A 12,500-nucleotide genomic window follows, 5' to 3' on the forward strand; every position below is an offset into this window, starting at 1 on the left:
CTACGTCATTACGCTATTTTCTACGTCATTACGCTATTTCTACGTCATTACGCTATTGCTACGTCATTATGCTATTTCTACGTCATTACGCTATTTCTACGTCATTGCGCTATTTGTACATCATTACGCTATTTTCTACGTCATTACGCTATTGCTACGTCATTACGCTATTTCTAAGTCATTACGCTTTTTCTACGTCATTACGCTATTTTCTACGTCATTACGCTATTGCTACGTCATTACACTATTTCTAAGTCATTACGCTATTTCTACATCATTACGCTATTTCTACATCATTACTCTATTTCTGTCATTACGCTATTGCTACGTCATTACGCTATTTCTACGTCATTACGCTATTTCTACGTCATTACGCTATTGTTACGTCATTACACTATTTCTACGTCATTACTCTATTGCTACGTCATTACACTATTTCTACGTCATTGCGCTATTTCTACGTCATTACTCTATTGCTACGTCATTACACTATTTCTACGTCATTGCGCTATTTCTACGTCATTACTCTATTGCTACGTCATTACGCTATTTCTACGTCATTACGCTATTTCTACATCGTTACACTATTGCAACGTCATTATGCTATTTCAACGTCATTACACTATTTCTATTAGGGATGTGCACGAATATTCGAATATTCGATCTGTAATTATTATTCGAAAAATAAAATGCTATTCGAATTTTATCGAATTTATGAAGCCGTAAATACTTTGCGGGTCGTAAATGCAGTGAATCCCTGATAAATCCCAAGCACTAACTCGCAGTTATAATTAAATGCACTGGGTGGCACTGTGACGCGTTTAACAAGTTGTTTGTATTTGATCATAATGTCGTCGTCTGCCTCGCGAAGTTTGGAAATACTATTCGAAAATGAGGTTATTAAATGATCTTACAAAATGGAATTACTTTTGATCAAATTAATTAATTAATCTGGAGTTATAATATCATCACCACAATGAGAAATCACATGAAATCCAAACAGCAGTCGACTGAGGAAAGACAGCTGTCTATCACTGCATCACGACTGCAGGTAAGCGCAGCTGTAGTGCGAGTGATCCTAGATGATAACTTATCTAATAGCAAAATGATTTTGAGACATATTCTTCCTTTAAGTTTCGTTGAGGGAGAGGTTTAAGAACAGAAAACGCAAAGTGCTGTTAGAAACTTAGAACTAGAACACCGTTCTTTGTTTCTCTGAAACGTCTGAAACGCGCAGCGTTTTCTCACTCGAGTATAAATTGCTGGCGCCGCGGCGCCCCTGTGGATATTATTGTTTTTCTCAACATAAACGTGAAAAAATATAAACACGATAATCATATGCTGACTCGAGTGTAGGGTGTACGTTCTGTACGATAACTGGCGCAATCTGTTACTCTGCTTTATTAGCCGTTTTTTTTCGTTCGCGCTGCTTGAGCTTAAATCCTTTTGTTCTTTATATTTTTTTGTTTACACATAGGCCTACTGTTTAATGTTTTCAATTAAAAGAAAATATTAGAACATATATTGTAAGCTTGTTGTGTATATTGCCTAATCGTAAGCTTCAGAAATGGTGACAAAAACGTAAAAAAAAAATTACTTAAAAAATAACGTCTTTTTCGTTAAACGTCATTTAAATAAACGAATATTCGAATATTCGAATTTTATGAGCCCGAATATTCGAATGCAATATTTTTAAAAAATGCCCATCCCGAATTTCTATGTCATTACGCTATTGCTACGTCATTACGCTACTGCTACGTCACTACGCTATTTTAAAGTCATCACGCTATTTCTACATCATTGCACATGCGCAGTCCTTTCAGTTTCGGTTTTCAATCCGATCAAGTGTTTACATGTTCTCTCGATCGGATTACAAAAGGAATAAACCCCTTTCAATCCCATCGTAATGTCACTGGGATCGAGCTCAAGCGGATCGATTAAGGCGTTTACATGAAGGCTTTGCAGAGCGATTGAGTCGCCAATCCCATTACTAACGGATTATTTGGTTGCATGTAAACGCAGCCAGTGAGAGCAAAAGCAGAAAATAGGGGAATATAAGTTTCATCAGTTTCATTGGTAACACTTTACAATAAGGTTCATTAGTTAACATTAATGTATTAACTAACATAAACTAACCATGAGCAACACATTTGTTACAGTATTTATTAATATTTGTTAATGTTAGTTAATAATAATCCAGCTGTTCATTGTTTGTTCATGTTAGTTCGCAGTGCATTAACTAATGCTAACAAATACAACCTTTGATTTTAATAATATACTAGTTAATATAAATTTCAACATTTACTAAGATTAATTAATGAGGTAGAAGTATTGTTCATTCTAAGGTAGTTAACTAATGAACCTTATAGTAAAGTGTTATTGTTTCATTTAGTCAACATGAAGTGAAAGTGTGTATTATTCACCCAGTTTCCGTCTTTTCCTCCGGTCTTTGTTCTTCACGGTTGTAGCCACTCTCGTCAGGCCGCTTTTAGCCGTTCGCTTCTTCAAGCTCAGTTTGGGTTTCCTCATGTCGTTCTTCTTCTGTCTCTTCTTCTTCTGGCGTTGCGATTGGTCCTCACTGGTCATGTGATTCGCATCTTTTTCAGGACTTCTGTGACTATTCAGAGCGGGTGAAACTCCCTTATATCGGCTCTCTCCCACTCCGAAGCTCGGCTCGCACTCGTCCTCGTCCTCTTCTTTTAACCGTTCTTCCTCGGTGAACGTTCCTCGAGAGTCCAGAGACCATGAGAAGATGCTGGAGGAGCATTTCTGATCCAGATCCTCCCTGTCGGCGAGCGAATCCTCCTTCCACGCGCTCAGCTCCTTCATCACATCTACGGACAGATGCAGATCGTTCTCAAGCTTCTTTTCAAACGCAAATTCTAAATTAAATGAGCTTTACTACCATGACTAAATAATTCAATAAAATTATTAATAAATATAGCTGCAAGCAGCAATGATCGGGGACAAGCACAACAGAATCAAACTATAATATAATTTTTATTAAAATTTTTGAACAAAAGGGGGCGCTGCCCTTGTTCCTAACATACTGAGTTTTGTAACAATATGCCAATGCGTTATAAAACGATATGCCACATGCCGCCCTGAATCTAATGAGACCACTTTTATGATTTTTGGGCAAAACGTTCAAAAGTTATAAGCAAAAATATTCATAATTTTTCCGTATCTCCGGACCAGTAGGTGGCGCAGCGCTAAAATAAAAGTTATAATAATAATAATAAACAATTAAAAACAAAACGAACAATAGCAACAATAAAACTCACGTGTTTCCAGCTTGACCTCTGACCCCTCCGGTTCCTCCTGCGATCTCTTGACGTGTAACAGCGGAAGAGGAAACTCCATCGCGACACACGGACTCTGGCGGTAGATCCTCAGGTCGGCGCCGCAGAAGTGAGGGAAGTGTATGTACGCGTTCTCCTGCGCGTCGTAGCCCAGGATGGACTCGCGGCACTCGTGGATCGGCTGCGCGAGAACCGCGACCTGAACGTCCTTCTGCGTCTCGTACACGTGATCGCACAGGCCCTTGAGGAGCCACACGCGCTGTTTAAACGTGAGCATGTGGAACGGCGTCTCCTCTAGCGGACTCGCGTCTCCTAGCGTCCAGAAGAACTGATGGGAAAGTCCTAGGAGTTCGGCACGAGCCGTTTGGTCCTCGGCCCTCGCGAGCGAACGGTACCAGTCCTGAACCCGCCGTCGTAGCTCCGCCTCCCACTTCCTGTACGGCAACGGCGGGCGGCGGTGGGCGTTCGCTCTTTTATTCGGGTGAAGGAGCAGAGAGGTCATGACCTTAGCTAGGAACGAGCTACAGCGCGGCATTAGCAAGCAGCGCTCCAGCTCGTAGAAGACGATCTCGGGGAGGTTGAGCGCTTTCTGAGCCAGACACAAGAAGTGGCCAATGGCGGGAAGCTCCCACATGGTCCGAACGGCCCACGGTTCCGCCAGCGCGAGCAATGAACTCTCCCAATCCTCCAGATCCTTCACCGACGCCTCCTCTGCTTCTTTACGCTCCAGCTCACGCTGCCTAGAGGTTAAAGGTCAACGGTTACGGTAAGAGATTTAGGAGTTCTGTGCAAAATGACGAAATAAAAGTATGGCTTAACTTGAAGAAATTATGACTGAAATATAATACCAAATTTACTAGGGCCGGGAGAAAAACATCGATTCACCTAGGTATCGCAATCTTTTTTGAACGTTTTTAAAATCTATTTTTAATTACAGAATCGATATTAATTCAAATTAAATTGCTTTATTTTTTTCCTTGCTTATAGATGAGGTTGACAGAAGTTAGACACGTTTCGTTATCTATGAGTGTTGAGTGTCGTAACATCCCTTTCAAGTGGACGTGAGACTGGACGCACTGAAAGCCCTCGCGCCGCTCATACGCCGAGAGAGAGATAAGACAGTAGATCTTATCTCTTATCAGTAGATCTTAGATTTAAAAGACTGTGATCTCGATTCAAACACACACCCGATCTTCCTCCATTTCGTCTGTCTATTAAACCTTTGACAAAATCACATCACAACATTCAAATCTGTGTTGCCGCTGACCCAGAGAGTGTAGTCCTGAAACAGAAGTCTTTTCACCCTCATAGTATCATTATGTTCAAATGAAAGTGATTTCCTATGGATCTATATGTTCATATGAAAGTGATTCCCTATGGATCTATATGTTCATATGAAAGTGATTCCCTATGGATCTATATGTTCATATGAAAGTGATTCCCTATGGATCTATATGTTCAGATGAAAGTGATTCCCTATGGATCTATATGTTCAAATGAAAGTGATTTCCTATGGATCTATATGTTCATATGAAAGTGATTCCCTATGGATCTATATGTTCATATGAAAGTGATTCCCTATGGATCTATATGTTCAGATGAAAGTGATTCCCTATGGATCTATATATTCAGATGAAAGTGTCCTATGTATCTATATGTTCAGATTAAAGTGATTCCCTGTGGATCTATATGTTCAGATGAAAGTGATTCCCTGTGGATCTATATGTTCAGATGAAAGTGTTGTCCTATGGATCTATATGTTCAAATGAAAGTGATTTCCTATGGATCTATATGTTCAGATGAAAGTGATTCCCTATGGATCTATATATTCAGATGAAAGTGTCCTATGTATCTATATGTTCAGATTAAAGTGATTCCCTGTGGATCTATATGTTCAGATGAAAGTGATTCCCTGTGGATCTATATGTTCAGATGAAAGTGTTGTCCTATGGATCTATATGTTCAAATGAAAGTGATTTCCTATGGATCTATATGTTCAGATGAAAGTGTTGTCCTATGGATCTATATGTTCAAATGAAAGTGATTCCCTGTGGATCTATATGTTCAGATGAAAGTGTTGTCCTATAGATCTATATGTTCAAATGAAAGTGATTTCCTATGGATCTATATGTTCAAATGAAAGTGTTGTCCTATGGATCTATATGTTCAAATGAAAGTGATTCCCTGTGGATCTATATGTTCAGATGAAAGTGTTGTCCTATGGATCTATATGTTCAGATGAAAGTGTTGTCCTATGGATCTATATGTTCAGATGAAAGTGATTTCCTATGGATCTATATGTTCAGATGAATGTGATTCCCTGTGGATCTACAGGGTGGGCCATTTATATGGATACACCGTAATAACATGGGAATGGTTGGTGATATTAAAGTCCTGTTTGTGGCACATTAGTATTTGTGAGGGGGTAAACTGCTCAAGATGGGTGGTGACCATGGTGGCCATTTATAAGTCGGCCATCTTGGATACAACTTTTGTTTTTTCAATAGGAAGAGGGCCATGTGACACATCAAACTTATTGGTAATGTCACAAGAAAAACAATGGTTTGCTTGGTTTCAACGTAACTTTATTCGTTCATGAGTTATTTACAAGTTTCTGACCACTTATAAAATGTGTTCAATGTGCTGCCCATTGTGTTGGATCGGGAGACCTTGGGGGCCATTCAACTGGCCCACGACGACCAATCCACTTTCCAGGAAACTGTTCATCTAGGAGTCGTTCCCTGAGTTTTTCCAGCAAGATGGTGCACCACCACATTATGGGTGCCAGGTCCGAGCATTCCTAGATGAACAGTTTCCTGGAAAGTGGATTGGTCGTCGTGGGCCAGTTGAATGGCCCCCAAGGTCTCCCGATCTGACCCCCTTAGACTTTTATCTTTGGGGTCATCTGAAGGCAATTGTCTATGGTGTGAAGATACGAGATGTGCAGCACCTGAAACTACGGATACTGGATGCCTGTGCTGGCATTTCTCCTGCGGTGTTGCTATCAGTGTGTGAAGAGTGGGAGAACAGGGTTGCATTGACAATCCAACACAATGGGCAGCACATTGAATACATTTTATAAGTGGTCAGAAACTTGTAAATAACTCATGAACGAATAAAGTTACATTGAAACCAAGCACACCATTGTTTTTCTTGTGACATTACCAATAAGTTTGATGTGTCACATGGCCCTCTTCCTATTGAAAAAACAAAAGTTGTATCCAAGATGGCCGACTTATAAATGGCCACCATGGTCACCACCCATCTTGAGGAGTTTACCCCCTCACATATACTAATGTGCCACAAACAGGACTTTAATATCACCAACCATTCCCATGTTATTACGGTGTATCCATATAAATGGCCCACCCTGTATATGTTCAAATGAAAGTGTTTTCCTCAGGATGTGTGTTCACCTCTTCTGGTCTTTGGCTCTCTGCAGCTCCTCCAGTCTCAGCGCCTGCACCATGATGGACTCGCTGCCGCCCACTGTAATGGCCGCCAGGTTTCGTGGCACCAAACGCCGCCTGGACGACGTGCCGACCGGCGCTTTCTCATCCTCGGTGCCGAAACGACCTCTCGAGGTCACGGCTAGCGTGGTTTTCTCACGCAACGTCCTGGTGTGGGAAAGAAAACGTGAGTGAATCTCAAAGCTTCAATTCAATTCACATTTATTTGTACAGCGCTTTTCACAATACACATCATTTCAAAGCAGCTTCACAGAAAGTGCACGAGTCCATATTACAGTTTACAGTGATCTGTTATCAGAGGTGACTAAGTTATGCATTTCAGAAATGTACAAATAAAAAAAACAGTTAGCTAAAATGTATTAATTTAGACAATGCAATTTAAATATGTATTAATTTAAACAATTCATCTCTAATGTACTTTAGAAATTCTAAAGTAAATGCGTCAGAAATTGTTATATTCTTTCTTATGTATCCAGAATAAATTTCAATCTAAATTGGTAACTAATCCATTCTGTTAAACTACATTCTAAGAATGCGGAAGGGAATCTAAACATAACTCGTTGTTGTGTCACATGGATGAATCTCAACAGCGCCGTGTTATTATTACCTGGACAACAGGGTCAACTTTTGCTCCAGAATAATCTCCAGTTTCTGGGCCTGTTTAGAGATCCAGTGATCGACTCCGTGGAAGCGATAACAGTTCTCTAACATCAGTCTGAAATCGGCCACGAACGCAGTGATGGATTCATACTCGCGATTTACAAATTTATCATGCATCTTTCTGAGGCTCATGTCCGCATCAGGGCTCTGGGACCCGGGATGCCAGAACGGGGCCGTTATGGATTTATGCTTCTCTGAAAGAAAGCTTTGAAATATTCTGTAGGCCTGCTGGATCTCGGGCGTAAGATCGTCTCCGTTTTCCCCCGCACTGGACCTGCTGTCGTCGTCAGAGGTCACCGCGTCACTTTTATCACAGTGTGACGTGAAATTCTCAAGCCCTGATTGGTCAGACGACCCGTTGCACAGGAGCTCCGCCCCTTCCAGGCCCGCGGAGGTCAAGGTCAAACGGTGGTTCAGGTTCATGTCCTCACACGTGTGTGTGCTCTCGCTCGGGTCCGAATGAAGCTTCATTCTCCTGCCGTGATGCTCACCTGCACAGGTGCCTCCAGCATCATCTGTCAATCAATGTCAATCTGGCATCACATGAAGAAGCCATGGCTGTTCCTGACGGAGACTGTGTGAAGAAAGACGTTAAACCGTTAAAACAGAACCCAGAAAAGATTAAAATGAAAAACAGAATTTGTGGAAAAGAAATAACAGAATTTGTACGGGGAAATAGATTTCTAAAGGCCCTGTTGATAAATATTAAATTGAAATGTTATTAATTCAGCCCATCAGACATGCTTTTAGATGATTAAAATGTAATTAAATCATTACTAAAAGAGAATCCAGATAAAATAATAAGGAAAACATAGATTTGGGGAAATAATGCAGAAAATGTGTCATATGGCCCTGACATAAAATTAATTTCAATAAATAATAAATATAAATGTTAACAAAATAGCAAATTTTTAAAGTTTTATTCAGTTGATTAGACATATATTTTGATTAAAAATAAATAAACTTCTTAAAATAAGGAGAATATGGACATACTGATTAAAGAAAAACTACTATACTTCCAGTTAAATGAGTACTTGATGTAAGTACTGCATAAAGCATGTTCTAATAAATAATTATAATTCAAACTCGTGCATTTCCATGAATTTCTACAAATCAAAAAATCGGCTGAAACTCATTTAAAGTCCATCAACCAGCTATAAATTGTGTTAATCTCCCAGTCTTTAATGTTTTAGGAGTTTTTACAGCATTACCGGAGCGCTGTCCTGTATTGTCGAGTGAAACATCAAACCGGCCGCACTAGGCCTCAGCCCCGCGGCCTCGATTTCACTCTCACACCCGGGAGGGCTCGCCTGAGCCGGGCAGCCGCCGCTCTTTCTCCCGGCGACCGATGAAGATCATAGTTCCAGTGAGGAGCGATCTGTCAGAAAAACGCCGTTAAAAGTCGAATCGCGGTTGTTTTTCCGCTTTCACGAGGGAAACCCTGTCAGATTTACGCGAAAAGCGTGTGATAGAGAATGAGATGAGAGAGACTCGGCGACACTGAATCACAGACCGCTGTTTACATGTGTGTGCGCGCGCGCGTGCGTGTGTGTGTATGTGTGTGTGTGCTGAAAAATAATCAAAACTTCATACATGTTAGTTAGAGGACCAGAGTTACAGCAAGGTTTTAATTCGAAGGAAAGGAAAATAATGAAATCTAAATCTTTTCATGTGCTCAAGGCTAGAAACGTGAACCTGTGTGAATATTCCAGAATTTTCCCGTTTTATTTGACTTAAAACACTTCATTCTGTCTCGCTCTTCCCTCAAGACATAGGCTACTGCTGTTTGAGAAAATCAGCTGTTCTCAGTAAAGCTTTCAGAGTAAAGGTTCAGATTCCAGAAGACAGAAAATCAAACTGGAGCTTAAACAGGGAACAAACTCTGGAATCTTCAGGTGAATCATTCTCAAATCCCAGCTCAGCGATCTCGGAAGTTCGTATTTTCGAGTCGTGTTTCCGACATCAGTCACTTTCGTCGAAGCAAGATGGCGGTGTACCATCACCATTAACCACTCAAAATTACAACAAGGTTTTAAACTCTAAACTCAAAGTACAAGTACAAAGAATGTGCAGCAGTTGTGTTTAGCTTTTTAACGTTTTTAGTGATTCATGAAGCCACAATAAACTTTATCGTTACATATTATATTGTTATATTACAATTATGTTATATTTTGTGCAGGGAATCTAAAGCTTATTTAGTTGTAAATAAAAAGCCTGACAATGTCACTGCAAAATAGCAATAAATATTGTGGTATTCCGTCACGTTTCTCACTGACACACACACCTAAAGACTCCTAACGACCGGGCTTAAAGAAAAGACCGAGCTTCCCACTCGTTTACGATTTTGTGGTGGCGTTCATATGGGAGCTTGTTTTCGCCACAGAATAAAACAATTTAAAAGATAATTACTACTTTTGATCTCACAATTCTGACTTTTTCCCCTCAGAATTGCGAGATAGAAACTCTCTATTGCAACTTATAAAGTCAGGATTGCGAGAAAAAGTCTGAATTGTGACATTTAAACTCACAATTGCAAGAAAAAAAGTCAGAATTGCGATAAAAGTCAGAATTTTGTGATATAAACTCACAATAGCGAGAAAAGTCAGAATTGCGAGATAGAAACTCTCAACTGCAACTTATAAAGTAAGAATTGCGAGAAAAATTCAGAATTGTGAGATTTAAATGCAATTTTGAGATTTTTTTTAACAATTGTGATCAAAAGTGGCAATTACCTTTTTTTTTCTTTTTTCTTTTTTTCCTTCGGTGGGGAAAACAAGCTTTCATAAGTTCATGTGTGTTCGATCTTTTCAACATGGGTTGCACCATACAAATCAAAATAAATAATTAAGATTAATAATATAAACATTATAATGATATTTTCATGATTATTAAGCCTGTCAGTTCAAAAGTTTCATTTTATATTGATTTTGGGGGTGAAGTTAAATTTTCATAGCAAAGAAACTGTATTGAAAAATGAAAATGAAAGGAAAAAGATACAGACAGGTATAAAAGACAAATCAATCAAGATGACATCATACTCCTTAAGATATTTGTTATTATTATTATAATTATTATTATATTATTTATGAGTTTGAGAGATTTTTACAGCATGGGAAATCACAGCAAGACTTCACATCTAGACAAAATGAACGTGTTCTTGTGAACAAAAGAAGTTTGGTTACGTAAAAAAAAAAAAATAATAAAGAAATATATCTTTAAGATTTTATGCAAAGAGATAAGGTGACGTCACCAACCAGCATGCGATGCTCTCAGTCAACACTAGATGTCTCCAGTGTTCACGAGGCGTTAGGGAACACTAGTGCAGTGTGGAGTGATAGTGCACTTCATTCTGCACTGAAAATATGGCTTCTGTCACGTGACCTGTTATTTCAGTATAGAATATGCTTTTGTGCAAAAAAAAAAAAAAAAAAAAAAAAATTCATGGAGAATTTAAAATTGGTGGTTGATGTCATTTCTGGAAGGGTCAAATTGGCCTTAACTACAACTACACAATGCTTTTCTTACTTGGCATTTCTGTCTTGTCAGTCCAAATATTTAAAAATTCTAAAATCAAGATGCATTTACTAGATGAGTAGATATTATGTCTTGTTTTCTGGGGAAATAAACCTAAATTAAGTGATTTGTTGCTTTAAAAAAAGCAGAATTATCTGACAATGTGATAAGCAAAAATAATTGAGCTTTTTTTAAAGCAACAGATCACTTAATTTAGGTTTATTTCCCCAGAAAACAAGACATAATATCTACTCATCTAGTAAATGCATCTTGATTTAAGAATTTTTAGATATTTGGACTGGAAACAACAGAAATACCGAGTACGAAAAGCATTTTTGCAGTGCATTTAGTGATATGAACACACTCTCCCCACCAGTTATGACAGTACAGCTGTTGTGTATAATTTTCCTCATGTTTCCTGATAAGAACCTTGAAAGAATCAAAGTATTAGATGTGATCATGTGATTCTTCTCTGTGTGAAACAGAACTAAAAAAGACAAATCACACACTGATTCTGGAATCAAAATATTTAATAAGTACATAACAAGTATTATTATACCATGTATAAAATTTGGAATCACAATTCGAAGCGATGTGTGTGCTGGGGTTTACCACACTGAGGGAGGAGCGGTGCGTCGAACGGCCATGACAGGAGGAACATAAACCGATCTTCAGTAATAAGTGCAAGAAAACATAAAACACCACAGTAAAGCCGAAGCAGAAGAGAGGATCACGGACCAGACCAAACCAAAGAGACTGTAGAATCGTTAAACATTTTACATTTACATTTCCTGAAAAACAAAAGCAGAAATCTTCTGAGGAAAAGGACGTCACCACGAAAAGAGGACGAACAGGCCAAGCAACGAACAACGAGCGGCGAACGGACGAACACCAGCCGAACACCAGCCGAACGAGCGTCGGGCGAGGAACGAGCAGATTCTCATGACACCCGTCAACAACATCCGGCCCATAATTCACTGCAGAAACACGTGCGTCGCGGAGACCAAGCATCGAGATATCCTGAACAGTGACATTATTATTTTCATTCAATTTAAACACATTTTACCCCCATTAATATGTCAAAAACTGATATATTATTCATTCAATTGTATTTATACATTTAAAATATTAAAAGTACATATAAAAACGATCCATATTAAAAGCATTTACACATTGTATTCGATACGCTGCCTCTAATGCTTGTTTTATTAACAAAAAACCTGTTTTACAGTCAATAGAATCTAACGAGAGTCACTAATGAGGAATAAGAGCATCTGGACACGGTAATCAGGGTCTGGGTGAAACTATGCGAATAACAGTTTGTGCATGACGTGATGTTCTCGGGGGTGAAATATGAGGCGCGTGTTCCTGACAGGAGTGACGAGGAGCGCTCGCTGCGCACGAGCCACGGAGTCTGAGGAGCCGGTGTTCCTGCTGGATTCCCAGTCCATCCGGACCTGATGATGCTCATGATGGACACATGATCGAGTCACATGACCCCGCATCCGTTGGGGTCATGTGATACAAATGTCAGGCTGGTGCTGATGGGGAACTG

General features: G+C 39.4%; 2 protein-coding genes across 3 annotated transcripts in view; both read right to left on the bottom strand.

Annotated features, from left to right (window-relative positions):
• Positions 1–9,002, bottom strand: part of brd10 (bromodomain containing 10) — a 21,735-nt gene extending 12,733 nt beyond the window's left edge. The window contains exons 1-5 of one of the 2 annotated variants that reach the window (XM_079846866.1): positions 8,644–9,002; positions 7,380–8,006; positions 6,719–6,919; positions 3,285–4,042; positions 2,424–2,834 (exon numbers count right to left, since the gene is read on the bottom strand). In XM_079846866.1, the coding sequence (XP_079702992.1) occupies positions 2,424–2,834; positions 3,285–4,042; positions 6,719–6,919; positions 7,380–7,903 (1,894 nt within the window). In that variant the 5' untranslated portion in view covers positions 7,904–8,006; positions 8,644–9,002. The remainder of the gene's footprint in view (positions 1–2,423; positions 2,835–3,284; positions 4,043–6,718; positions 6,920–7,379; positions 8,007–8,643) is intronic. The other variant, XM_079846865.1, reaches the window with a different exon arrangement.
• A 2,455-nt stretch (positions 9,003–11,457) lies between these two features.
• uhrf2 (ubiquitin like with PHD and ring finger domains 2) overlaps positions 11,458–12,500 on the bottom strand; it is a 38,142-nt gene continuing 37,099 nt past the window's right edge. Inside the window, exon 16 of the mRNA XM_079846869.1 lies at positions 11,458–12,500. This exon is cut by the window's right edge and continues 198 nt beyond it. The gene's annotated coding sequence lies outside the window, so the exon portion shown is untranslated.

This window comes from Squalius cephalus, assembly GCF_949319135.1.
Source record: "Squalius cephalus genome assembly, chromosome: 17".
NCBI classification, from domain to species: domain Eukaryota; kingdom Metazoa; phylum Chordata; class Actinopteri; order Cypriniformes; family Leuciscidae; genus Squalius; species Squalius cephalus.